At 45.2% G+C, this 26,794-nt stretch overlaps 1 protein-coding gene across 3 annotated transcripts; it reads left to right on the plus strand.

Moving 5' to 3' along the window:
- The first annotated feature begins 1,713 nt into the window (after nucleotides 1-1,713).
- Nucleotides 1,714-17,348, plus strand: SDR9C7 (short chain dehydrogenase/reductase family 9C member 7). 3 transcript variants are annotated; one of them, XM_058426781.1, is made up of 5 exons: nucleotides 1,714-1,801; nucleotides 5,815-6,021; nucleotides 9,487-9,745; nucleotides 10,418-10,581; nucleotides 15,942-17,348. In XM_058426781.1, the coding sequence occupies exons 2-5, from the start codon at nucleotides 5,868-5,870 to the stop codon at nucleotides 16,157-16,159; spliced, it is 795 nt and encodes a 264-aa protein (XP_058282764.1). In that variant the 5' UTR covers nucleotides 1,714-1,801; nucleotides 5,815-5,867; the 3' UTR covers nucleotides 16,160-17,348. The 3 variants fall into 3 exon arrangements, with proteins under 3 accessions (XP_058282764.1, XP_032029224.1, XP_032029223.1); XM_032173333.2 differs by having other exon boundaries at nucleotides 1,785-1,805; XM_032173332.2 differs by lacking the exon at nucleotides 1,714-1,801 and having other exon boundaries at nucleotides 5,721-6,021.
- Nucleotides 17,349-26,794: the final 9,446 nt, after the last annotated feature.

Below are 26,794 nucleotides of genomic sequence, written 5' to 3' on the forward strand. Positions count from 1 at the left end.
TTTCCAATATTCCTAGGGTCAATCTCTGTCTCCTGTACCCCCCCAGCCCTCACCCACTCACACCCCTGCCCCTGCTGGCCTGGAGTCCGTAGTTCTGTAGCTCTGACTACTCCAGATCTTTCATGCTATTAGTTTGCTCCCCTATGTCTTCTGTAGAGTCTTCCCCAAAGCTTGCTGGACCCTATGGGGATAGGGCAGAGGTGGCCTTATGAGACGGTGGGAGGAAAGGGTGGTACTTCCTGGGGCAGAGAGTGCAGTCTGGACACCTGTGTGGCCTGAGACCTCTTTCCCTCCTCCCCTCCTGCTCTGGCCATTCAGTTCACAGCGAGCTTTGGGATTCCCAGGTACACAGGGTGACCTTTTCTTCCAGGACAGATATTGCCTTGACATCGATGCAGGTTGTAGCACAGCTTGTCCCCTGATGCCCAGTGCAGGCCTGCTCTCTAACTTACCCCAGTCTTAGGATTTAAGTGTGTCTCTCCTAACCAGGATGCAGAAAGCAATTATTCATGTGTTATTCTTTCCTTCCATTTTCCTTTCTCTTCTGTCCTTTCGCCTTGGTTTTTCTCTCTTACCCCATTCCTGTCTTCCTGTTTTCCTGTCTCTGTCTCTCTCCCTTGGAGAGATATTTGTTGGGCCCTGGAGGCATGGGGAGAGCATCTGAGTCCATACAACATACTCCTGTGGCCCTTGGAAGAGTACCCAATAAACTCAGCCTAGGACAACAACAGGGTTTTGGCTCTGATCTAAAAGCTCTGACACCTGAGAGAGGGGCAAGAGAGTGGGAATCATTGTTACCAGTTCTCATAGGGGTTGTGACCCAGTCAGCCCTGCTGGCCATGGCAGCCTCCTAAGCTGGGGAGGGTCCTGGCAGTGGGGTCTGAGCTGGAGATTGAGGATCCCCACCTGGCAGCCTTGAGCAGAAATAGGGGAATGACTTTTGTCTTCAGCCCAGGCCTAGGGGAAGCCTCAGCTGCCTACCTGTGCTGTGAGGTCCTCATGAGATGAAGCACAGGGTCAGGCCTGTGGAGAAGGCTGGGGAGGTGGGCGCATATGGGCTCGTGGAGGCCCTGGACAGGAGCTGTGCCTCATGCTGTTGGCAGTGGAAGCCCCAAAGAAGGGATTTGCTCAGGGGAGCTCCTTGGTCTAATCGGCTTCTAGACACCCACTTACTGCAGGGATCCCAGTGGCTGTGAGTGTGGGGAGCCAGACTGAAGGCAGAGGGATGCTCCTTAGAGGACAGCTGCCGTCACCCAGCTCAGAGGTCAGGGAGATTCCTGGGGCAGGAGAAGAAGGGAGGGAACTGAGGATTGCAGAGGAGGTAGAATGTGGGAATTCTGGTGACCCACTGGATGTGAGGGGCATAGGAGGTGATAGCACTGAGGTGCTGCCTTGCTCTTGAATTGGTAGGATTTAGGGCTAGTAAGCTTTGGTATGTAAAATATGGAAACCCCAGAGACAGGCAAGGCCACCATCATCACTTTTATCTGCTATCTGCTGCCCTTCCCAACTCTCCAAGCTTTCTTGCGTCTCCCACTGCCATTGCATGCTGGGTTTGTATTGGGTTTCCTTGTTGTTTTGTGTTTTGCCTCCCAAGACCTCTGAAGTCCTTGGCCTTCTGTGTGTCTGCCATGCAGGAGGGAGTTCTCCCACTTTGGAGTGAAGGTGTCTGTGATTGAACCTGGTCACTTCAAGACCAATATGAGAAGCTCTGAAAGGCATTTACAGGACCTCAAGGAGCTGTCGGACCAGATCAGCCCCAAGGTCAAGGAGACCTATTGGTAGAAGTTTCTGACATTCAGTGAGTGAGTTCTGGACAGTGGGGCAAAAAAGAAATCTTTGTCTGGAAGTCTAGGTCCATCGTTAGTGTCTCCAACAGTATGAGAGTCTGTCCTCCAGATTCTACCTCCCCAACAAAGTGAGGACATTTATCCCCATTCCCAGGGTGCTATGTGGTCAACTGTTCATCTAAAGGAAGCATCCAAGCTTCCTATAATTGGGACCACTGCCTCATCTGAATCCCTCATTATTTTGAAGAGGAAACTGAAGTCAGAGACCGTGGCTGCCAGTGGGCTCATGGGCAGCTGGGTTTAGAGATAGCCGATTTTCATATTCTTAGGCTGTTAGTAGAGACCTTCAATTTATGAGTCCAGATATCTCAAAAAGAGAGGCAGAGGGGGCTTAGAGTGAAACGGATGTTCCTTGGGTGAAGGTTGGGGCACTCTCTGGGGAATATGGATGGATTAGACTTGAGGCATATCATTTGGGGGGCCTGGAATTCTTAGACACTATCCTCCTAATTCAGAGCTCTAAATGGGAGGGAAGGATGTGCTAGTACATTAAGGATCTTTCCTCATCCTTAACACACATCAGAAAAGCATCTAGAAGGCTTTGGGCAAAATGCAGTACGAATCTATCCTTGTTGACCCACTGCATGGAGCACTCGCTACTCAGCTGGCTGAGACACCAATCTTCTCTACCTACCCATGAGCGACATGCCTATCTTCCTATGGACGTGATGCTCCACTGGGGCTCTCCAAGGCTGGCTAAGCCCCTGTAAATCCAAGACTGGGGTGCACGGTTGGGTGGAGCTGGGTGATCTGGGTGAGGTGATGTGTCCTGGGGAGAGTAATGGCGTGGTGGGAGGGAGCACTCTTGCCATCTGGATGCCTACCCCAGCTTCTTCCTCATGCCCTCCACAGAATCCCACTGAGAGATCACTCAAGACTGGCAACATTAGGAGGAAAGAACCAAGGTGTTGTGCTAAAGAATGGGACCCAGTAGTGCTCATAGGTGTGCTGTTGCCTTTGAGTCTCTTGGCCAATTCTGAGGAGTCTACACAATGGGAGTGTGTGAGGAGGGGAAGGATCCGCAGCCCACACCTTCTCTGCCTCCTGCTTCTTCCCCAGGTGTGCATCAACCTGGCCAGTCTATTACACTCTCCCCATGATGGAAATGGCCTGGAGGAAGTGGGTGGGGGCTCCTCTGAATATACCTGTGGACAAGGTGTGGGGTGACAGGGCAGCCATCAGCCTGACCCCTAGACCTCAGGTGTCAGCTCTGGGGGCATTGGCTGGCAGTGGTGTTCTCAATAGGGATTCTGACAGAGGACACAGGAACCAATGTTTGACCCTCTTGAAACCATGGGTTTCTCTGGTTACTTTTGTTCTAGAGCAAAAGCTAAAAAGTGCAGCCATGTGCAGCAAGTTGCCTTCTAGTCTGAGGGGAGCATGGGCTGTGAAAAAGAGGGAGGAGGAGGCAGGTGCCTTCATGGGGATCTGGGGATAAGAGGGACAAACTCAGGAGGAAATTGAAGAGAGAAGTTGGATTTTCTCTGCCCTGTCTCAGCCCTTTCTGCCACCAAGGTGAGGGGCAATTGTTTCCTTTCCAGGAGTGCATCAAGTAGCCTGGGGTCACAGGAGTACATAAAGGGACAAGGAAGAAATGACATGTCACGAAGGCACTGGCAGGCCTCTTTGTAGCACTTTGTAGCGACCTCTTTGTAGCACTCAGTGACCAGCCCTCACTTTAACATCATTGCACTTGGGAGGGGTGCTGTTTCATGGGGTGAGAAACAGAGTGGTGGGAGGGAGCTCTCAAGTCAGGGTCATGTACCTCACTTCCCTCACCTCTGTTCTAGGTTTTTTCTGGGATGTTATTCAGGACTCTGATGATATTAGGAGGAAAGAACCACATTTTGCTGCTTAGGAAGGGAGACCCAATCACAGATAATGGCATCCCACTTCCTTGGGCTCTGAGCTTCATGGCCCACCTGTCACTCTGAAGAATCCACACTTGTGGAAGTTCTTGAGCAACTGGGGGTGGGTGAGCCCACACCTGCTCTTCCTCCTGTCTACCTCATCAGGATGTGTCTTGGCCCTTGGCAGTCTATGCTCTCCCACTGGAGGGAAATGGCCTGGCAGAGGAGAGGGCTCCTCATGGACTGTGTGTTTAGTTTGAGGCCAGGGAAACACTGCCAGCATAGAGGCCCAGGAGGTGCTGAGTAAGGCCCAGGTCTGTGCTGGGGCAGTTCTGAGTTATCCTTATGCTAAGTCAGAGCCAACTCCTGGACCTCACCTGTGTCCTCAAAAACTGGGATACCCACTGCCCCGGACCTGCTCAGTCCTTGAGTGACATGGTCTGACCTGTCCCAGCCAAGACTTCGCTGTTCATTCACCCAGGAGGCAGACAGAAACTGGGAGATGGTTCCCAGATCCCGCATAGGAGGTGCTCTGCCTCAGGGTGGTTACGAAGTAGGTGCGGTTTGCTTTCTACCATTTCCCACCTCCATCCCCTATAAGCTTTGGGTCTGCTCTTTGGGGGTGGGTCCATAATCTGGCCCCCTCCCCTACTTCATTAAGGAATGGCCAAACCCTGCGGGGCTTTCCCAAGGTGACACCTGCTTTATGTGATTCTACGCTGGTCAGACTTGGCAAATGGTGGATCACAGAGATACATCCTTTGTCCCTTCACACTAGAGAACTTTGTGGTCCCATTTCTGTGTCAGACTCGCTAAGCCATGAAGGTGTGAGCTGGGACCAGGCTCATCCCAAGGAGCAGTGACCCTAGATGTTGATCCAAAGAACCACAGAGGTTCCAGCATCATTCCCCTGCATCTTATGCAATTCTGGGTGTGGCCCCTCACTACTCACACCTCTGGTTTCCTTATTTCCTTTCCTTTACCACCTTCCCCCTTAGCTTTCTGTAAATTATTTGCTAAATTGCCTAGAATATCTTCTTCTCCTCCAAGTCCCGACCCTGAGAATTTTCTGTCTCTGGCCCCAGTTCTCTGCTCCTCCTATATCTCATCCCCTCTTACAGTCAAGGCCTCTGCCCAGACAATTCCTTCAGCTGCCCAGTGAACTCATGATCCCTCCTCATCATCTTGCCCAGGGCTGCTCATTGGTGACCTGAGTATCACCCCCACAGGGCGTCAGGCCTGAGTCCCCCAGGTCTTTCTGCTTTCTGGTGGCTAAGCTTCACATACCAGCCTCCCCTATAGGAGGGCCCTGCTGCCTCTAGCCTCAGGACAGTGGAGGTACATCCACCCTAGGAGAAATCCATTGCTTTTCATCCTCTCTCATGATGGAGACTTACCTAAGAATTCCAGAGAGCTGACGACCTGCAACTTGTTTCTCCTGGGGTTTGGAAGGTACAGAACCAATGTTGTTTGTTTTACATTAATAAATTTGTCTTGAGTATTTTCCCTGAAAATAAACTTATTTACGTACCTGCACTCATGACAAATGATTTTGATCCCTGGAGCAAAATCCCCAGGCTGGGTTGGGGGCAGGGTGGAGACAGGATTTCTAGGGAAGCTGTCTGGGGTGAGTCCTCATCTTTCATTTGCCTCCCTTACACCGCCTGGGTGAGCCACCACTCATCACCAACATTGCAAGTGGATTATTTCCCATTCTTGGCAGCTTTACCTATCAGGGCAGGGGGAGAGAGGGAGGCAGCTACCAGGGCTGTCAGAGGTGACAAGGCTTCAGGTTGGACTTGAATTTCTTGCATCTGGGCTAATTGCTGTGGTGATGCATCCACCTATAAAAATTACAGCGCGGCTCACCCAGGGACCTAGATTTGTTGCAAGCTGTGGGAGGAAGGAGAGTTCTTCCAGGTGGGTTCCCGCAGACTGCCTGCTAGGGCTCAGAGGACCAGCTTCTTCCCTGCTGTCTCCTGAGCCCAGTCCCTCTTGGCCATCACATTCCCCCTGCCCTATGGCGGCCCTCACAGACCTCTCATTTATGTGTCGCTGGTTCAAGAACTGCAATCTGGTCGGCAACCTCTCAGAGAAGTACGTCTTCATCACAGGCTGTGACACTGGCTTCGGGAACCTGCTGGCCAAACAGCTGGTTGATCGAGGCATGCAGGTGCTGGCTGCTTGCTTCACTGAGGAGGGAGCCCAGAAACTTCAGCAGGATACCTCCTATCGGCTGCAGACCACCCTACTGGATGTCACCAAGAGCGAAAACATCAAGGCGGCGGCCCAGTGGGTGAGGGACAAAGTGGGCGAACAAGGTGGGGCGAATTACATTCTTTGGCTTTCTTGGTTTCTCCTTCTTCCTCTTCCTCTCTCCCAAAGCATCTGACGGTATCAGAGACCCTGATGTCCAGATTGGGTGGGAGGGGTGACGTAGGGAAAGGCCCCTGCCTCAATCTGATTGGAAGCCACTGCATGGTTTGGCCTGTTCACATGAAGGGGTGATTTCCCAAGGAAGTTTTCTGTCCTGGAAACTCAGAGAAACAGGAAAGAGGTCTCAACAGGAAGTGAGGGGGGAAGATGTGTTCTGTGTGTCCAAACCTCTAAAAATGGACATGCCTGGCCGGGCGTGGCGGCTCACGCCTATAAGCCCAGCACTTTGGAAGCCCAAGGTGGGAGGATCATGAGGTCAAGAGATCGAGACTATCCCGGCCAACATGGTGAAACCCCATCTCTACTAAAAAGTATAAAAATTACCTGGGTGTGGTGGCATGTGCCTGTAGTCCCAGCTACTCAGGAGGCTGAGGCAGGAGAATCACTTGAACCCGGGAGGCGGAGGTTGCAGTGAGCCGAGATTGCGTCACTGCACTCCAGTCTCGTGACAGAGCAAGACTCCATCTCAAAAAGAAAAAAAAAGGATGTGCCTCTCTGACATTTCAGCAGTCCTAACCATCAGCTCCTGGGGAAATACAAACACATTTCTTGTTGAGATCAGGATGGGGGAGGGGGAATGAGACAGGAGTGGGTGCAGTTTCTCTCCTTGACTATGTCAGGCAGGGGAGAAAGAGATCTGGTCTCTTCTTGACATCATGGTGGGTGTTGATTTGACTTCAGGGCAAGTATGTATGTCAGAGTGGCTGCTCCTACTGGGAAAGGAAGCTGTGGACTGGGGCTGGGGACCTGCCTCATGCACTTCCAGCACACAGGGTGTGGGCCCAGGAACAGGAGGAACAGGATGGCTGAGTTGCAGAAGCAGCAGACTAGAGGAAGTCCTCCCTCCTAAAGGAACTAGTCTGGAGCCCATGCGCAGAGTCAGGGCAACAGAGCCCTGGAGCCAGGGGGATCCAGACAGTAACTCCCTGCTTGATTCTTCTCCTCAGCACTGATCACTAGTCAATGTACAATAGATTTTACTTATTTATTGTCTGTTTCCCCTGCTAGAATAAAGCTTCCTGGGGACAAGGATTTTTGTCCCTTTTATTTACTGTACATCCTTAATACCTAGAATAATGTCTGGCACCTAGTAAGGTACCCTATAAATAGTTTTTGAGTGAGCTAATTAATTAATAATTCAGCAAGAGTCAGCCTCTGTCTTCAGCAGGCTGTCTCAGCCAGTTCCCTACATTCAGCCTTGAGCCACTTGCCTTAATACCTCACTTAGCATGTGAGTTTCCTGTTGCTATTGTAACAACACAACTGTAGGGTCTGAAGACAATACAAACATATTATCTTGTAGTTGGAGAGAAGTGATGTCCAAAATAGGCCTCACTGATCTAAAATCAAAGTCAGCAGAGCTGTGTTCCTTCTGGAGGCTGTAGAGGAGGATCCGTCTCATTGCCTTTTCCAGCTTCCAGAGGCAGCTGGCATCCCCTGGCTCCTGGCCTGCTACCTCCATCTTCAAGGCCCGCAAGGTTGGGCCCAGTCTTTTTCACACTTTTCTCAATCTCTCTGATTCTCCGGTTTCTGCCTCTTTCCACTTAGAAGGACTCGTGATTATATTGGGCTCACCAGGTTAACCCAGGATAATTTCCCTGCTTTAAGGGAAATTTCCCTAACTTTAAGGACAGTTAATTAGCAACCTCCATTCCACCTGCAACCTTAATTCCCCTTTCCCATGTAATCCAGCAGATTCACAGGTTCCAGAGATAATGAGGATGGGGACATCTTTGGGGGACCATTATTTTGCCTAAGCCACTTGGCAATATCCTGCTCTAAGAAACAGTGGGAACTGGGGTGGGTAGGGGGATGGGAGAGGAAGTTCTTTCGTGCTTTCTCATTGCTCCTGAATGGAGAAAGGCAGGGAGATTGGGTAGGGGCTAGTCCAGCCCTAAGGGAGGGGTGGACTAGGATTTATGTTTGTGTTGAGACCTGCCCTCAGGAGACAGTGGGATGTGCCTGCAGAGTATCTTGGGGCTGCTGAGGCTGGGGCTGTGGGGGGAATCACCAGGGCGGTAGAGCTTGGGGAATCCTCGCATGAAGGAGCTGGAAGGGGTCCTTGAGGAGTGTTTAGAGGGATTTACAGTGTGTCTTTAGCATCAACCTCCCTTTGGTGGAATTTTTTTGGAACCCCAATATGTAAAACAAATGAAAGGAGAGCTTCTCCTGCATTTTCCTCCCCCTAGAAGGCTTGGAAAATACAGCCTGCAAACAACTGTTTTAGTCCAATCTGATGAAGGGCCCGAGGCCCAGAGAGGGAAGTGACTTGTTCAAGGCTGGAGGTAAACCAGGACTGGACCTGAAGCTCTTCAACCCTGGGCCCCTGCAGAGTTGAATGAAAACACTTAGCATTATTTCTTTCCATTTGTACCAAACTAATTGAAATATCTCAAGGACAGTCCTCATCACATTTTCCATAATTATTTTATTTAAATATTTTATATATTTATTTATAAATATTATTATTTCCTTCTAGGCTTGTGAGTTCCTTGAGGGATAAGGTGCTGTGTTGTTCATTTTATGTCTCCTTTGCCCTGTATTTTACTTTATTTTATTTTATATCATTTTATTTCATTTTATTTTTAGAGACAGAATCTTACTCTGTCAGCCAGGCTGGAGTGCAATGGCACCATTATAGCTCACTCTAACCTTGAACAAGGTAACCTCTAACCTGGGCTCAAGTGATTCTCCCACCTCAGCCTCCCAAGTAGCTAGAAATACAGGCATATACCACCACGCCTGACTAATTTTTTTTCTTTTTTTGTAGAGACGGGGGTCTTACTCTGTTTCTCAGGCTGGTCTCAAACTCCTGGCCTCAAGTGATCCTCCCACCTCAGCCTCCCAAAGGGTTGTGATTACAAGTGTGAGTCACTGCACCTGGCCTCCTTCCCCCTGTAATTGTCACAGACTAGACACATGCATGAATAAATGTGTGAAGATGAATGAATGAATAGATTGATTTTGGTAGTATGTGAAATGCAGTTGGTTATACTTAAGTGAATAGAGAAGGAGAAGCATGATGGGGAAGGGATCTAAACATAATTCATTGGTATGAAAATGAAACTCTTATCCCAAAGCTGATAGCTGAAATGCTGTTAGCCAACACCTCGATTATAGCTGGTACAGAGCGCCAGCTAGCCGGCAGACTTTATGTGAATCAGGAAAAAGTGTCCCTTCAGGGAAAACGAATTAGTAAAAGACACACCTTCCTTTTATGTTATAGCCTGACCGGGTTGTGTCTTGTGCACCTGCTCAACCATCCTTGAGGGCCCTGAGCCGGTGGGGAGCAGAACTTCGTTCTTTCCCAGGCCCACTGATGATTTCTGTGTGGTTCATCTCACCCCTAGGCCTCTGGGCCCTGGTGAACAATGCTGGTGTGGGCCTGCCTAGTGGTCCCAACGAATGGCTGACCAAGGAGGACTTTGTGAAGGTGATTAATGTGAACCTGGTGGGACTGATCGAAGTGACCCTTCACATGCTGCCCATGGTCAAGAGAGCCCGGGGCAGGGTTGTCAACATGTCCAGCTCTGGTGGTCGTGTAGCTGTCATTGGTGGTGGCTACTGCGTCTCCAAGTTTGGCGTTGAGGCCTTCTCTGACAGCATCAGGTAACTGGGCCCTGGTACTAAACCATTCCGGGTGGAAATCCCAGGGATTAGAGAGGGTTGGGAGTGACAGCATGTGGGCAGGGGAATTCCGCAGACAGGAAGCTAACACAACAGCAGAAGGAAGGTTAGACCTCAAGGTGCTTTCTCCAAGGACCAAGAGAAGGGATGAGGAGAAGAGGTAGGGTGGAAATACAAGGCATCAGGTGGGCCTTCCCTTGAGCGGCACCAGGGTTAGTGAAACCCTGTTTGGGCCTATGAGAGGAGGGAGAGTCCCCCAAACAGAGAGACAGGCCTGGAGGCACAGGGCCCCTCTGGGAGGTCCTTAGAGGAGCATGTAGGCCTTGTGTAGACCCACACCCTTCACCATGTGGGTGTTGAATGAGGGGTTGCTAATGGGAGGGACCTGGTGGGAGGCAAGGCTTTGGCCTAGATTCTCTATTGACTTCTTCCCGCTGGTTATGCCTAATGCAAATTGCCCAGAGACGGCTGGGCCAGTTTTGGAAAGGGCTGAGTCCCTAAGGAAGGGCTTATTTGCACAAAGGCAATGCCAGGGCCAAGTACAGGGGTGGGGGAAGCATCTCTGGGTCCCTGAAAGACAAGCCCATCCAGAGGTGACTCTCCCTGATGATTGTCATCTTGGGGCCCAGACTGACTGCAACTCTTCTTTCCCAGGCGTGAGCTCTACTACTTTGGGGTGAAGGTCTGCATCATTGAGCCAGGGAACTATCGGACAGCCATTCTCGGCAAGGAGAACCTGGAGTCACGTATGCGAAAGCTTTGGGAGAGGCTGCCTCAGGAGACCCGTGACAGCTACGGAGAGGATTATTTCCACATCTGTAAGTTCCTGGGGCAGGAGAGGGGTCTCTGAGGGGGGGCGAGTGGGTCTTGGGGTCATTAGCTGGCTTTCCGTTTACAGATGGTGAGACAAAACGCAGAGGAGTTCAGGACCCAAGGTCACACAGTGGCAGAGCTGGGGTTTGAGAATAGACAGCAAGTGGCAGAATCATCACTTCTGGAGCGGCCCGGGGAGTTAAGGGCAATTCAGCCCACTCCTGGCACCTGCCCCCACAGCATCATGATGCAGGGGAATCAGGTGAAAATGCACTGAGATAAATACAGCGAAGAGATCAAGGGCATGGCTGCTGGAGCCAGACTGCCTGGGTTCAAATCCTGGCTCTACTACTTACCAGCTAGGAGACTTTGGACCTATTACCTGGTTTTCCCATGCCTCAGTTTTCTTATTTACAAAATGGAGCTAGAGATAGTGCCTCCCTCATGGGGTTGCTATGAGGGTTAGTATGTGCGAAGTACTTGGCACATTCCAAGTGCTTGTTAATAAAGAAGAAAATGAGCACATGGGGATTTAAAAGGGAAGGTCTCTAGGCCACTCTCTTTCTCTCCCTGAGCTGAGGGTCTCCTGTGAATCATAGGTGTTTTTGGAGGGTAGAGGTGGGACACGGCAGCTGTTCACTCTGCTGCTCTAAAACTCTGTGCCACGGAAGTTGTCTGCTGGACGTCATACGTCAACAGAGCACAAAGCCAAGACAGCAATTTTTTTCACTTAATACATTTATTAAGTATTACACTTAATACAAAAACATTTCATTGCATTTTTGTTTTTTGTTTTTGTTTTGAATCAGTAATACAAAGCATGCAAGGCTGCCATGTCCCAAGCCTGTGTGGGGCTGGAGAGCTGGAGCGGACACAGCAGTATGCCTGCCCTTCACTGCCTGTAGCTTATGGCCCAGTAGGGGAGACAAACATTAATAAAAACACATGTGTTTATGGTAGATGTGGATAAGTGCTACAGAGGAGAAACAGGGTTGTGAAAGAAGAATGGAGCAGGAAGTTGCGGTCCCAATTCAGACTATGGTGAAGGGGAGAGCTTCTGTGAGTTGACTTTGAGGAGGAATAAGAGTTAGGTGTTGCTGGGAAGGGGAAAGAGGGGATGAGTAGGGACTTTTTTTCTGCAGGAAGGCTCTGAGGCAGAAAACTCCATTTGAGGAACTTTAAAGAAACCAGCAGGTGGGAAGCAATGGGAGGTAGCTGGGGTATACGGAATAAATTAGAGCATCAAAGCACACTGAGGATTAAGGGGTGAGGGAGAGGAAGCCATCAAGGGTGAGTGCTAGCTTTACAGCTTGAAGAACACGGTGAATGGAGGTGTCTTCATTCATTGATTTAGGGAAGCCTCAGGGAAAAATGTTTGGAGTACTCCTTAGATAAATTCATCTTTTAGTGCTAGGCATGTTAGGATTCTGTGAGAAGAAAATGTCTAAGGATTTACACTAGTTGGGACTTACTCAGTGACAGAAGATCCAATGCAAATTATTTAAGCAGAAAAGGAATTTCTTGCCTCACCTGACTAAAAAGTTGAGCAAGATAAGCTTCAGGTACGACCTGACCCAGACTGCAAATGACGTTGCTAGGACCTGGTTCCACCCATTTCTTGGCTCTGCTTCTTTTGCACTGACTCCGGTCTCTAAGCTCTCTCCCCTGTGGGAGCCACATTGCTGCAGCCTCTCTTCACCTCCACCTAGGGTGAGGTCTGCTGGGAAAATAGGAGAGTTATTTCCAGTATCTCTCCCAAAAGTCCTAATGTACACTCCGACTTGAAGGACCTATGGTGGCCACATCATGGGGGACCACAAGATGCACCCAACCCTAAACCAATCACTGGGCCCAGGGGAATGTGAAGGTGTGATTGGCTCAGGCTGGGCCATGTGCTCTGCCCAGACCAATGGACACAGTGTGGGGGAGGCATAGGTCCCCAAAGGGAAATCTGCAGCTGTTGGGAACAAGGAGAGTAGATGTTAGCGTGTGTGGGGAAGAACATTTATCCTTTGTTGATCATTCTTAGCAAAGAGAAGTTCAAATTATTTGTGGAGCTGCTCGGAGGCTGGGGTGAAATGGATTCAGCCAGTGTCTGGAAACCTCACAAAGTCATTTTCTAAGTAAGCACTCAGGGTGAAGAGAGCTTGTAGCATCTTTAGTGTGGTCCATGAAAGAATATGTATAAAGGCAAACTCTTCTGAAAACTTTGTCCAAAAGCTGGTATTGTACTAAAGAATAGTAAGGATTGGGTTTATAAAATATCTTAGGCCAATTCACCTGTAATGGACACCATAATTTCAGAGGAAAATTTTCAGGCAGTGGTCAACTACATTTAGATAAACGTTTTCCCAAGTGGTTATACTAGAATTTTCGCTTCAGTTGCCCAGTGTTTATTGGGATACAGAGATGAGACAGTCTCCAGGAAACTAGCAGGGAAGATGTGAAAGCAAATACACCACCACATGAAGAATCTTGCAATAACGGACATGCGTACAAAACAAAGCAGCAATGCAGACTTCATTCTGCTGTCACAGAAGCCTTACAGAGGCGACAGTTAATGCCTTAGTGAGTTTTGAAGGATGAATAAGAGTACACCAAAAGGGAAAGAGATGGCGGATGTTTCACACAAGAGGAAGGGTGTCAGCAACATTTTGCTGACCTGACATAGCATTGTATGATTTGGAGGCAGTGCAGATTCAGGCTTATATTCCAGCAGTCCCTCTAATCATGTTGTATAGCTCTCCAAACTTATTTATCCATTTATAAAGTACAATTCCTCTCTCATGGATTGTTAGGAGAATTAAACAGAAACTCAAAGTACTCAGCTCTGCTACAGTAAGAGATGAACAAACCTTTGCCATTGCCATTATAGTCTGGCAGGAGTGCTGTGGGTGATGATTGAGGAGGGGAGAGATTAGGAGACAGATCATAAAATGCTTTGATTGCTATAGTAGGGAGCGTGGCTCTTATCCTAAAGGCATTAGAGAGCCTTGTAAATGGCTCTGAAATGAAAGATCAGATCTGTGTCACTGTGGGAAGGATAAAAAGGCCACCTGGGAGACTACTGCAGAAACCCAGTGAAGGAACGATAAAGACATGAAGTTGTAAGTCATGATGGTTCTGGTGGTGGGGGATGGCTGTGTGACAGACAGAAGAGATATTTAGGAGTAGTCCTAGAGCATCGCTGGGTACAAACTCAGCAAGTTGCTGTGGCTGACCAAACAGGCCCCTGGCTTGTAACCCCTAGGACCAGGCCTGATACTTTATAGACTTTGTCTTGCTTAATTCTCCCAACAACAAAAACGTTTTCCCAGGTGCCCAACTCCAAAGCCTATGTCCTTCCTCATTGTGAAGGAGAGTGACAAGGCTGGATGGGTCCTTCAGTCTCCCTTCCCACTCCATGCCTAGCAGGGTGCCCAGCACTGAATGGCAGCGAATATCTATTTGAGAAAACAATGAAAGCAAGTGCCTCATATCGTTCCCCATGTCTGGGGTAACTTCTCCCACCCCACTGCCTGTGCGAGCCCTCCCCACCTCTCAGAACCCAGTCCCCAGCCCATCTCACCATGTCAGCTTGCTCCACCTCCTCAGCCCACAAAGGTTTCCCTGGCGCCGAGGGGGCAGAGACAGCCCCCTGGGCATCCTGAACGATTCCTTTGACCCTCAGCCCTGCTGCTAGTGGCCTCTGTGCCAGGTCTACGGTCAGAGGTCAGGGTGTGGCTTCCTAAGACATTACTGCTTTATGGACAGTCTGGCTTTAAGTTAGTGTGGCTCTTGTTGAGATCCCAAAATGTAGTTTGGCTTTTCCCCTGCATCAGTTTTCTTTCCAGGAAACAGAAAATGGAGTTTCTTGGAGTCTGGGGTGAAGGGGACTGAAGTGACACCGCCCCATTCTCACCAACCACCCACAAGGGTCCTGGCCCCAAGCGGGTGAATTCCTTGCCTGCCCGGACCATTCTCAAAGTCAGGGCAGCTTTGGCTTCCTCTCCATTTTCAAGTTTCCATCCCTTATCAGGGCAGTCTGACTTTGAAGCACCATTTTCCCTGGAGTCCTCAGGGCTCTCAATGAAGCATGAATCCCCCTGTCCTGGGGTGAGGATGCAGATGAGGGCCTGGTGGGTGTGTGGTGTGGCCCTTCTCCCATTTATGTCATGAGCTTTGGCAGACTTGTACCATTTGGGTGCTCTGTCCCCATCTCCACCCCTGTGGGTCAATGCAAACAGAACAGCCCCTCACATTTGTGAGGGCCCCACGAGGTGCTTGTCTATGCCTTAGATTATTTGCGTCTACAATGGCCTTATGACTGAGGTAGGGGCAGTATTACTATTTTTAAATAATATTTTCTCCTGAATGTTTTTGTTTAAACGTGGGAACTCTAGGAAGTACACAGAAGAAAAAAAAAAAAGGACTGTCTCCCCATCATGTTTGCTATTCTGTACTCCCCCAGTGTCTACCCCGCTATTAATCATCTTTGTTATTCTCCAGGACAGATATTTTTTGAGATGGAGTCTCACTCTGTTGCCCAGGCTGGAATGCAGTGGTGTGATCTTGGGTCACTGCAACCTCTCCCTCCCAAGTTCAAGTGATTCTCATGCCTCAGCCTCCCGAGTAGCTGCGATTATAGGCACGTGCCACCACGCTCAGCTAATTTTTGTATTTTTAGTAGAGACGAGGTGTTACCATGTTGGCCGGGCTGGTCTTGAACTCCTGACCTCAGGTGATTGGCCTGGCTTGGCATCCCAAAGTACTGGGATTACAGGCCTGAGCCACTATGCCCAAACTTTAGGAAAGATAGTATTATCTCCATTTTATAGATAACAAAGGTTTAAGCTCAAAGTCATATAACTAATAAGTGGCACAGTTATAAGAAGAATGTGCACAGTTCCTCTCATCACCAGTCTAATGCAATAGTAGGAATTCAGTGCACAATTGTTGAATTCAGAAAGATAAATAAGATTATTTATTTACTTATTTATTTATTTTTAGACAGCGTATCATTCTGTCTCCCAGGCTGGAGTGCAGTGGTGTGACCTTGGCTCACTGAAACCTCCGCCTCCTGGGTTCAAGTGGTTCCCATACCTCAGCCTCCCAGGTAGCTGGGATTACAGGCATGTGCCACCACGCCCAGCTGATTTTTATATTTTTAGTAGAGATGGGGTTTCACAATGTTGGCCAGGCTAAGATTATTTATAATAGTCTTATAAATGTGTGTTTGTATAAGGGACCACCTGGAGGGTGTGGCAGACCTGCCTGAAATGTTAGATCAGGGATCTGATGGAAAGGGAACTTGGATGGAATTCGGAAAGAACTCTCTTTTATGAAGACTAACAGAGCCTTTTTCCCCCTCTCTGCCCTCAAACAGATACTGACAAGTTAAAAAACGTAATGCAGGTGGCAGAGCCCAGAGTCAGAGATGTCATCAACAGCATGGAGCATGCTATTGTTTCCCGGAGCCCTCGCATCCGCTACAACCCTGGCCTGGATGCCAAACTCCTCTACATCCCTCTGGCTAAGTTGCCCACCCCTGTGACAGATTTCATCCTAAGCCGGTACCTTCCAAGGCCAGCGGACAGTGTCTAAACTGGGGAGGCTCAATGGGTCAATGGAGCCTAGAAGTGGGGGAGGAAGGAAGGACCGTGGGGTCACAAAAGGTGGTATCGGATATCCTGGGGGCACTGGCTGCAACGGACGCTTGGCTCAGCTGACACCCACTGCTGTCGAATTTACCAGTAACTTCTAACAGAAGATGAATGCCTCTTCCCACCCTCTGGGACCCCACAGAAACCTGAGGTGGTCTTTGCAGGTTCAGCGATCTGCAGCAATGGCTCCAAGGACATCTGTCACCCAATAAGGATATGGCTTTTTCTGGTCCTGGAAAAGTCATGGAGAAGAAAATCAGCTCCTGTGGAATCATGAGCCCCTTTCAGTTATCACTGCCACTGAGAAATACTGTGGGATAATCTCGCCTCCAGGAGAATCTAACCACCTTCCTACTGGGTCCCTCAATATGCATAACTTCATTCACATAACCCATTACTGAAGTATGCAGTAGGGCAGATAGGGAGTGCAAGATTAAATCAGACAAAAGTTTAAAATATTTTCTTTCTTTTTAGATCCTTATATCTATAGGTGATTGGGATCCACATGAAATAACATTCATTTATGTAATCACCATTAAGTAATTTTTCAAATATTTATTGAGTGGCTACTACCTACCAGGCACTTTGTAGGTGCTGGGGGAATATAAAGATGATTAAACCATGGTCTTGGTTTTTTATTGTTTATTTTGTGTTTTGCTTTGCTTTGTTTTAGCACAATATCTAGTAGCTGAGTTAGGACAAACAGCGATAGAAGGAATAGAAATCAGAATACAAATTTTTAGAGCTATGAAGGACCCTGGAGGTCTTCATCCAATACTTCACAAGCTTGGCTGTACCTTGTAATCACCCAGTTAATTAAAAACTACAGACTCCTGTGCCAATATTAGAAAATCTCATTCAGTAGGACTGAGACAAGGTCCAGAAATATGTGTTTATAACAAGGACCTATATGATTCTGATGCACCCGAGCAACTTGGAGCCACTAATAGTTCCATAGAATAAGTAACTTAACACTCAGAGGGGGAAATGACCTACCTAAGCCCCCAGTTTAGTAACTAAGACAAGGATAGAAATGAGACATTCGGACTCCCAGACCAGGACTATTTTTCAGTTATAGGAAAATGAATTTCTCAAATTAGTCACATTGTCAAATAAGCCATTGAACTAATCTTTTTAAAAAAAGACTTAAACTCCTGGGTCATATGAAGTTCTGTTGAAGAGTTTTTTTTTTAAATTTTGATAAATGGTCATATAATAAAGGTCAAATGTGATTTTTTTAACTAAACTATCTTTAATTTGGGTCTCTTCAACATCTGAAAATAATAAAATATAATCCAGGTACATCTGCAAAGACTCTTTCCAAATAAGGTAACACTCACGGGTTCCAGGGGTTAGCTTGTAGATATATCTTTAGGGAGCTACCATGCAACTCACTACAGTTTGTTGTTTGCGGCACTTCTATTCCTGGCACCAAATTCTAAATCAGATAGAATGCATTCAACAAGAAGTAACAGAAAAGCCAACTCACACTGGCTTAGACAATGAAGAGTGAGGGGAGGGCCCAGTGGCTGAATGATGGCATTGAGGCTGTAGGCTCTTTCTACTTCTTTGCGCCACTGCCCGTAGTTTTAGCTTTACCCTTTGTTGTTGTGGTGTGACTGCCAGGCAAAGGGAACTCTACATTTCCTCATTCACAACTTATAGAAGAAGAAAGAGCCTGCCTTTCCACAGTATTCAACATTGAAGAAGTTTCTTTCTTAGAGCCCTCATCATGTGTCTCCTTGAGTCTCATTGGCCCAAATTGGTTTAGGCTTGTCCACCCCTGGCAAAGAGGTAAGTTGCCATGAATTGCTTAGATTAATCACGGGGCAGATGGGATGTTGGGAAATCAGTCACAATGTCTACTACCTTGGAAAATGCAAAACTCAGACATTATGCTGTCGAGAGGGTTGAACAAAGGTCAAAAATAAATTTTCTGAAGACACAAAAATTTACTAAGGGGAAACTGGCTAGGCAATATTTTGAGATAATAATTTACACTTTTTCATTCCTCCCGGTTTTTTTATTTCCCCTTCTTCCATTCAAATAGATAGCCAATTTGGTACTTCTTTACCTAGGGTGAGATGTTTGATGGGATAAAACACATAAATTTCCTGCACTTTCTCCAGCTTTAGTTTCCCCCAACCCTGATATATTTAGAAAAATTATAGAGTTTTGGGAAAGAAGTAAAACAGAATGTGACTTATGGGTGTACCAAATGATTCAGAGAAACAGAGACCTTCCCCTATGACAAAGAGATTCACTCTGATGAGAGAAGAAGGTGATGTTTGGGGTTCCCAGGACAGGAGGGACCAGGGCCCACTTTCTGGAAGCACCTTGGGGGCACACCATGGGGAGGTGACAAGACTCAAGAGAGTCACAGCTACATTGTATGTTTAGGCAGATGAGACTTCAGATGACCTCACAGGAGACTCATGTGTCCCACCATGGCAGGAAGGTAGTAGAAATTTGCTAGATATAAAGGGCATGTAGACTGGAACAGCAGACACTAAAGTGGTAACCTTTAGAAGATAGAAGACTTAATATTTTGGTCTGAGGGCCATCTCTCCACCTCATCATTAATAGCTGAGGTATTTTTTGAACTTGTGAGCTGAGATTCATATATGCTCCAGAGTTACATTTTGATTGATTTCATATTAGGACCATCACCTTTCTTATATAACTTTTGTATTTTCCTGGAGTTTTGAATTGCCTTGTTCATTTATTCAGCTTCTTAACCATTTTTATCTCCATTTTTAAAGTAGGGGAGTAATGTGATCTGATTTATATTTTTAAAAGATCACTGGGGGGCTCTGTGGAGACTGAAATGAAGGAGCAATGGTGGAAGCAAGGAGGCCATTGCATAATCCAGGCAAGAGATGATAGTGCCCTAAGCTGAAATGATGTTAGCAGAAATGATGATAATAGATGAAATCAATATATAATTTGGAGGTAGAACCATTGATGGACTTTAATCATTAGTCAGTCTGTCAAGAAGAATTTATCAGGCTCCTACTATGTGCTAAATATGGTTCCAGATTCTAGAGTTATAGTCGGGTATAAGACAGAGTCCTTGCCCTCAAAGAGTTTATATTCTAACGGAGGGAGGGGTTGGCCAATAGACATATAAAAAGTGAATGAAATAATTTTATATACTGATAAGTGCCATGGAGAAGAGAAAATATAACAATATAACAGATGACCAGGGAGGCTGCTTACCTTTTTTCTAATCAACATTAATGAGGTAAAGTTTGCGTAAAAAGAAATGCATCCATCTAAGTGCACCGTCTGATGAGTCTTGTCATATGAATACACCTGTACAACCACCACCAGTCAAAATATAAAACATTTTTCTCATCCTAGAAAGTTCCCTTGTACCTGTTTGCAGTTAATCATCCCTCCTCTCCACCCTGGCTCCAGACAACCACTGATGTGTTTCTGTCACTATAGATTCATTTTGAGGCTGCTTACTTTTTAAAAAGACCACTTTTGCTGCCATTGGGGAATGAATTGGAATGAACTGGATTGAAGACATGCAAGTCTAGACCTGATAAGAGAAATGTGACAATAAAATAATAGAAATAAAAATAATTGGCATTTATTGGACATTTATTCAGTCCAAGCACTGTGCTTAGAATTTCCCACATATTACCCATTCAATTTCATTTAATCTCTGCAACAAGTCCTGTGAGGTTACTCCTGTGTTATAGAGGAGGAAACTGAGGCTCACAGAGGTAAAGTAATTTGCACAAGATTACACTGCTAATAAATGGCAGAGTCAGAGTGCAGTTCGCCACATGCTACAATTAGCAAGCACTTCCAGATTGCTCACCACATGCCAGACACTGTTCTAAGCACTTTAATTTTCTTTTTTTTATTTTTTATTTTACTTTAAGTTCTGTGATACATGCGCAGAACCAGCAGGTTTGTTACATAGGTATATGTGTGCCATGGTGGTGTGCTGTACCTATTAACCCATCATCTAGGTTTTAAGCCCTGCATGCATTAGGTATTTGTCCTAATGCTCTCCCTCCCCTTGCCCCCTACCCTCAGACAGGCCCCAATGTGTGATGTTCCCCTCCCTGTGTCCATGTGTTCTCATTGTTCAACTCCCGCTTATGAGTGAGAACATGCAGTGTTTGGTTTTCTCTTCCTGTATTAGTTTGCTGATAATGATGGCTTCTAGCTTCATCCATGTCCCTGCAAAGGACGTGATCTCATTTTTTTTTAATTTTATTATTATTATACTTTAAGTTTTAGGGTACACGTGCACAACGTGCAGGCTTGTTACATATGTATACATGTGCCATGTTGGTGTGCTGCACCCACCAACTCACCATCTAGCATTAGTTATATCTCTCAATGCTATCCCTCCCCCCTACCCCCACCCTACAACAGTCCCCGAAGTGTGATGTTCCCTTTCCTGTGTCCATGAGTTCTCATTGTTCAATTCCCACCTATGAGTGAGAACATGTGCTGTTTGGTTTTTTGTCCTTGCAATAGTTTACTGAGAATGATGGTTTCCAGTTTCATCCATGTCCGTACAAAGGACATGAACTCATCATTTTTTATGGCTGCATAGTATTCCATGGTGTATATGTGCCACATTTTCTTAATCCAGTCTAAGGTTGTTGGACATTTGGGTTGGTTCCAAGTCTTTGCTATTGTGAATAGTGCCACAATAAACATACGTGTGCATGTGTCTTTATAGCAGCATGATTTGTAATCCTTTGGCTGTATACCCAGTAATGGGATGGCTAGGTCAAATGGTCTTTCTAGTTCTAGATCCCTGAGGAATCACCACACTGACATTCACAATGGTTGAACTAGTTTACAGTTCCACCAACAGTGTAAAAGTGTTCCTATTTCTCCACATCCTCTCCAGCACCTGTTGTTTCCTGACTTTTTAATGATGGCCATTCTAACTGGTGTGAGATGGTATCTCATTGTGGTTTTGATTTGCATTTCTCTGATGGCCAGTGATGATGAGCATTTTTTCATGTGTTTTTTGGCTGCATAAATGTCTTCTTTTGAGAAGTGTCTGTTCATATCCTTCGCCCACTTTTTGATGGGGTTGTTTGTTTTTTTCTTGTAAATTTGTTTCAGTTCATTGTAGATTCTGGATATTAGCCCTTTATCAGATGAGTAGGTTGTGAAAATTTTCTCCCATTCTGTAGGTTGCCTGTTCACTCTGATGGTAGTTTCTTTTGCTGTGCAGAAGCTCTTTAGTTTAATTCGATCCCATTTGTCAATTTTGGCTTTTGTTGCCATTGCTTTTGGTGTTTTAGACATGAAGTCCTTGCCCATGCCTATGTCCTGAATGGTATTGCCTAGGTTTTCTTCTAGGGTTTTTATGGTTTTAGGTCTAACATGTAAGTCTTTAATCCATCTTGAATTAATTTTTGTATAAGGTGTAAGGAAGGGATCCAATTTCAGCTTTCTACATATGGCTAGCCAGTTTTTCCAGCACCATTTATTAAATAGGGAATTCTTTCCCCATTTCTTGTTTTTATTAGGTTTGTCAAAGATCAGATGGTTGTAGATGTGTGGTGTTATTTCTGAGGGCTCTGTTCTGCTCCATTGGTCTATATGTCTGTTTTGGTACCAGTACCATGCTGTTTTGGTTACTGTAGTCTTTTACTATAGTTTGAAGTCAGGTAGCGTGATTCCTCCAGCTTCGTTCTTTTGGCTTAGAACTGTCTTGGCAATGAGGGCTCTTTTTTTGTTCCATATGAACTTTAAAGTAGTTTTTTCCAATTCTGTGAATAAAGTCATTGGTAGCTTGATGGGGATGGCATTGAATCTATAAATTACTCTAGGCAGTATGGCCATTTTCGCGATATTGACTTTTCCTATCCATGACCATGGAATGTTCTTCCATTTGTTCGTATCCTCTTTTATTTCGCTGAGCAGTGGTTTGTAGTTCTCCTTGAAGAGGTCCTTCACATCCCTTGTAAGTTGGATTCCTAGGTATTTTAATCCTTTGTAGCAATTGTGAATGGGAGTTCACTCATGATTTGGCTCTCTGTTTGTCTGTTATTAGTATATATGAATGCTTGTGATTTTTGCACATTGATTTTGTACCCTGAGACTTTGCTGAATTTGCTTATCAACTTAAGGAGATTTTGGGCTGAGACGATGGGTTTTTCTAAATATACAATCATGTCGTCTGCAAACAGGGACAATTTAACTTCCTCTTTTCCTAATTGAATGCCCTTTATTTCTTTCTCTTGCCTGATTGCCCTGGCCAGAATTTCCAACACTATGTTGAAAAGGAGTGGTGAGAGAGGGTATCCCTGCCTTGTGCCAATTTTCAGAGGGAATGCTTCCAGTTTTTGCCCATTCAGTATGATATTGGCTGCGGGTTTGTCATAAACAGCTCTTATTATTTTGAAATACATCCCATCAATGCCTCGTTTATTGAGTTTTTAGCATGAAGGGCTGTTGAATTTTGTCAAAGGCCTTTTCTGCATCTATTGAGATAATTATGTGGTTTTTGTGTTTGGTTCTGTTTATGTGATGGATTATGTTTACTGATTTGCGTATGTTGAACCAGACTTGCAGCTCAGGGATAAAGCCAAACTGATCTTGTTGGATAAGCTTTTTGATGTGCTGCTAGATTTGGTTTGCCAGTATTTTATTGAGGATTTTCACATCAATGTTCATCAGGGATATTGGTCTAAAATTCTCTTTTTTTTTGTTGTGTCTCTGCCAGGCTTTGGTATCAAGATGATGCCAGCCTCATAAAATGAGTTAGGGAGGATTCCCTCTTTTTCTATTGATTAGAATAGGTTCAGAAGGAATGGTACCAGTTCCTCTTCGTACCTCTGGTAGAATTCGGCTGTGAATCCATCTTGTCCTGGACTTTTTTTGGTTGATAGGCTGTTAATTATTGCCTCAATTTCAGAGCCTGTTATTGGTCTATTCAGGGATTCAGCTTCTTCCTGGTTAATCTTGGGAGTGTATGTATGTCCTGGAATGTATCTATTTCTTTTAGATTTTGTAGTTTATTTGTGTAGAGGTGTTTATAGTATTCTCTGATGGTAGTTTGTTTTTCTGTGGGATCAGTGCTGATATCCCCTTTATCATTTTTATTGCATCTATTTGATTCTTCTCTCTTTTCTTGTTTATTAGTCTTGCTAGCATTCTATCAATTTTGTTGATCTTTTCAAAAAACCAGCTCCTAGATTCATTGATTTTTTGAAGGATTTTTTGTGTCTCTATCTCCTTCGGTTCTGCTCTGATCTTAGTTATTTCTTGCCTTCTGCAAGCTTTTCCATTTGTTTGCTCTTGCTGCTTTAGTTCTTTTAATTGTGATGTTAGGGTGTCGATTTTAGATCTTTCCTGCTTTCTCTTGTAGGCATTTTGTGCTATAAATTTCCTCTACATACTGCTTTAAATATGTCCCAAAGATCCTGGTACATTGTGTTTTTGTTCTCATCGGTTTCAAAGACCATCTTTATTTCTGCCTTCATTTTGTTATTTAGCCAGTAGTCATTCAGGAGCAGGTTGTTCAGTTTCCATGTAGTTTTGCAATTTTTAGTGAATTTCTTAACCCTGAGTTCTAATTTGATTGCATTGTGGTCTGAGGGACAGTTTGTTGTGATTTCTGTTCTTTTACATTTGCTGATGAGTGCTTTGCTTCCAACTATGTGGTCAATTTTGGAATAAGTGTGATATGGTGCTGAGAGGAATGTATATTCTGTTGATTTGGGGTGGAGAGTTCTGTAGATGTCTATTAGGTCGGCTTGGTGCAGAGCTGAGTTCAAGTCCTGGATAACCTTTTTAACCTTCTGTCTTGCTGATCTGTCTAATCTTGACAGTAGGGTGTTAAAGTCTCCCGTTATTATTGTATGGGAGTCTAAGTCTCTTTGTAGGTCTCTAAGGACTTGCTTTATGAATCTGGGTGCTCCTGTATTGGGTGCATATATATTTAGGATAGTTAGCTCTTCTTGTTGAAGAGCTTTACCATTATGTAATGGCCTTCTTTGTCTCTTTTGATCTTTGTTGGTTTAAAGTCTGTTTTATCAGAGACTAGGATTGCAACCCCTGCTTTTTTTTTTTTTTTTTTTTTTGCTTTCTGTTTGCTTGGTAGATCTTCCTCCATCCCTCTATTTTGAGCCCATGTATGTCTCTGCACATGAGATGGGTCTTGATTTTTTATCCAATCTCCAGTCTGTGTCTTTTAATTGGGGCATTTAGCCCATTTACATTTAAGGTTAATATTGTTATGTGTGAATTTGATCCTGTCATTATGATGTTAGCTGGTTATTATGCCCATTAGTTGATGCAATCTCTTCCTAGCATTGATGGCCTTTACAATTTGGCATGTTTTTGCAGTGGCTGGTACCGGTTGTTCCTTTCCATGTTTAGTGCTTCCTTCAGGAGCTTTTGTAAGGCAGGCCTGGTGGTGACAAAATCTCTCAGCATTTGCTTGTCTGTAAAGTATTTTATTTCTCCTTCATTTATGAAGCTTAGTTTGGCTGGATATGAAATTCTCGGTTGAAAATTCTTTTCTTTAAGAATGTTGAATATTGGCCCCCGCTCTCTTCTGGCTTGTAGAGTTTCTGTGGAGAGATCTGCTGTTAGTCTGAAGGGCTTCCCTTTGTGGGTAACCCGACCTTTCTCTCTGGCTGCCTTTAACGTTTTTTCCTTCATTTCAACCTTGGCGAATCTGACAATTATGTGTCTTGGGGTTGCTCTTCTCAAGAAGTATCTTTGTGGTGTTCTCTGTATTTCCTGAATTTGAATGTTGGCCTGCCTTGATAGGTTGGGGAAGTTCTCCTGGATCATATCCTGAAGAGTGTTTTCCATCTTGGTTCCATTCTCCCCATCACTTTCAGGTACACCAATCAAATGTAGGTTTGGTCCTTTCACGTAGTCCCATATTTCTTGGAGGCTTTGTTCATTTCTTTTCACTCTTTTTTCTCTAAGCTTCTCTTCTTGCTTCATTTCATTCATTTGATCTTCAATCACTGATACCCTTTCTTCCACTTGATTGAATCAGCTATTGAAGCTTGTGCATGCATCACATAGTTCTTGTGCCATGGTTTTCAGCTTCGTCAAGTCATTTAAGGTCTTCTCTACACTGTTTATTCTAGTCAGTCATTTGTCTAATTTTTTTTCAAGGTTTTTAGCTTCCTTGTGATAGGTTTGAACATCCTCCTTTAGCTCGGAGAAGTTTGTTATTACTGACCTTCAGAAGCCTACTTCTGTCAACTCATCAAAGTCATTCTCCATCCAGCTTTGTTCCGTTGCTGGCGAGGAGCTGTGGTACTTTGAAGGAGAGGAGGCACTCTGGCTTTTAGAATTTTCAGCTTTTCTGCTCTGGTTTCTCCCGATCTTCATGGTTTTATCTACTTTTGGTCTTTGATGTTGGTGACCTACAGATGGGCTTTTGGTGTGGATGTCCTTTTTGTTGATTTTGAGCTATTCCTTTCTGTTTGTTAGTTTCCCTTCTAACAGGTCACTCAGCTGCAGGTCTGTTGGAGTTTGCTGGAGGTCCACTCCGGACGCTGTTTGCCTGTGTATCACCAGCAGAGGCTGCAGAACAGCAAATATTGCAGAACAGCAAATATTGCTGTCTAATCCTTCCTCTGGAAGCTTCATCTCAGAGGGGCACCTGCCTGTATGAGGTGTCAGTCGGCCCCTACTGGGAGGTGTCTCCCAGTTAGGCTACACGGGGGTCAGGGACCCACTTGAGGAGGCAGTCTGTCCGTTCTCAGAGCTCAAACACTGTGCTGGGTGAACCACTGCTCTCTCTTCAGTGCTGTCAGACAGGGATGTTTAAGTCTGCAGAAGTTTCTGCTACCTTTTGTTGAGCTATGCCCTACCCCCAGAGGTGGAGTCTACAGAGGCAGGCAGGTCTCACTGAGCTGTGGTGGGCTCCAACCCAATGTTATCAATTTCTTAAGGGGAACTTAAATTAATATTTCATTGTGTTAATTAAACTCACTTTAAAAATTTAAACTGTGTTCATAAATTTAACATATTTAATTTTCTTTTAAAGTATGTCTTCAACAGGATTGTAAACAAAAGAAAATAAATAAATACAGTGTGAATTGTATGATTGATAAGCCTTAAATAAGCCTTATAAGCCAAGTAATGCAACATATAAATATGGCAAAGCCACATTATCTTAAACTTTCTAATATGATTTATAATATAGCACAATTTTCTTTTATCTTAAAATCACAAATCTAATTGAATACTCATTGTACATTTAAAAATTGGAATTAGAAAGCAAATGTGTTTGATAATCTATTATGTGAAATTGTTCATAATATGCCACATTCTCTTTTATGTTTTAAGTACTTAAAATACTGTATAAATTATTTCCAAATTTAATTCAAAATAATAATTCATGGTTTGGTCTACTTGACTGTCTCTATACATTACCATTTCTATACTCTATTATAAATCTCCTCAGACATTTACTCAATAAAGAGAAAATTATTTCATTCCAAGTAATTTGACATTGCCTTTTAAAGTGGCTGAACTTGGATATAGACCTGAGATTTTGATTGGGGTAAGAATATTTATAGCTGTATATATATAGCAAGAATTTTCTCACAAT

Source organism: Hylobates moloch, unplaced genomic scaffold (genome assembly GCF_009828535.3).
Source record: "Hylobates moloch isolate HMO894 unplaced genomic scaffold, HMol_V3 SCAFFOLD_13, whole genome shotgun sequence".
NCBI lineage: Eukaryota > Metazoa > Chordata > Mammalia > Primates > Hylobatidae > Hylobates > Hylobates moloch.

What these genes read in the sequence shown, in the direction of transcription:
- SDR9C7 (XM_032173332.2), top strand. Translation starts at nt 5,721, where the DNA reads ATGGCGGCCCTCACAGACCTCTCATTTATGTGTCGCTGGTTCAAGAAC. An exon ending in GGACAAAGTGGGCGAACAAG is followed by an intron (nt 6,022 to 9,486) that starts GTGGGGCGAATT and finishes TCTCACCCCTAG; the next exon opens with GCCTCTGGGCCCTGGTGAAC. An exon ending in AGAGGATTATTTCCACATCT is followed by an intron (nt 10,582 to 15,941) that starts GTAAGTTCCTGG and finishes GCCCTCAAACAG; the next exon opens with ATACTGACAAGTTAAAAAAC.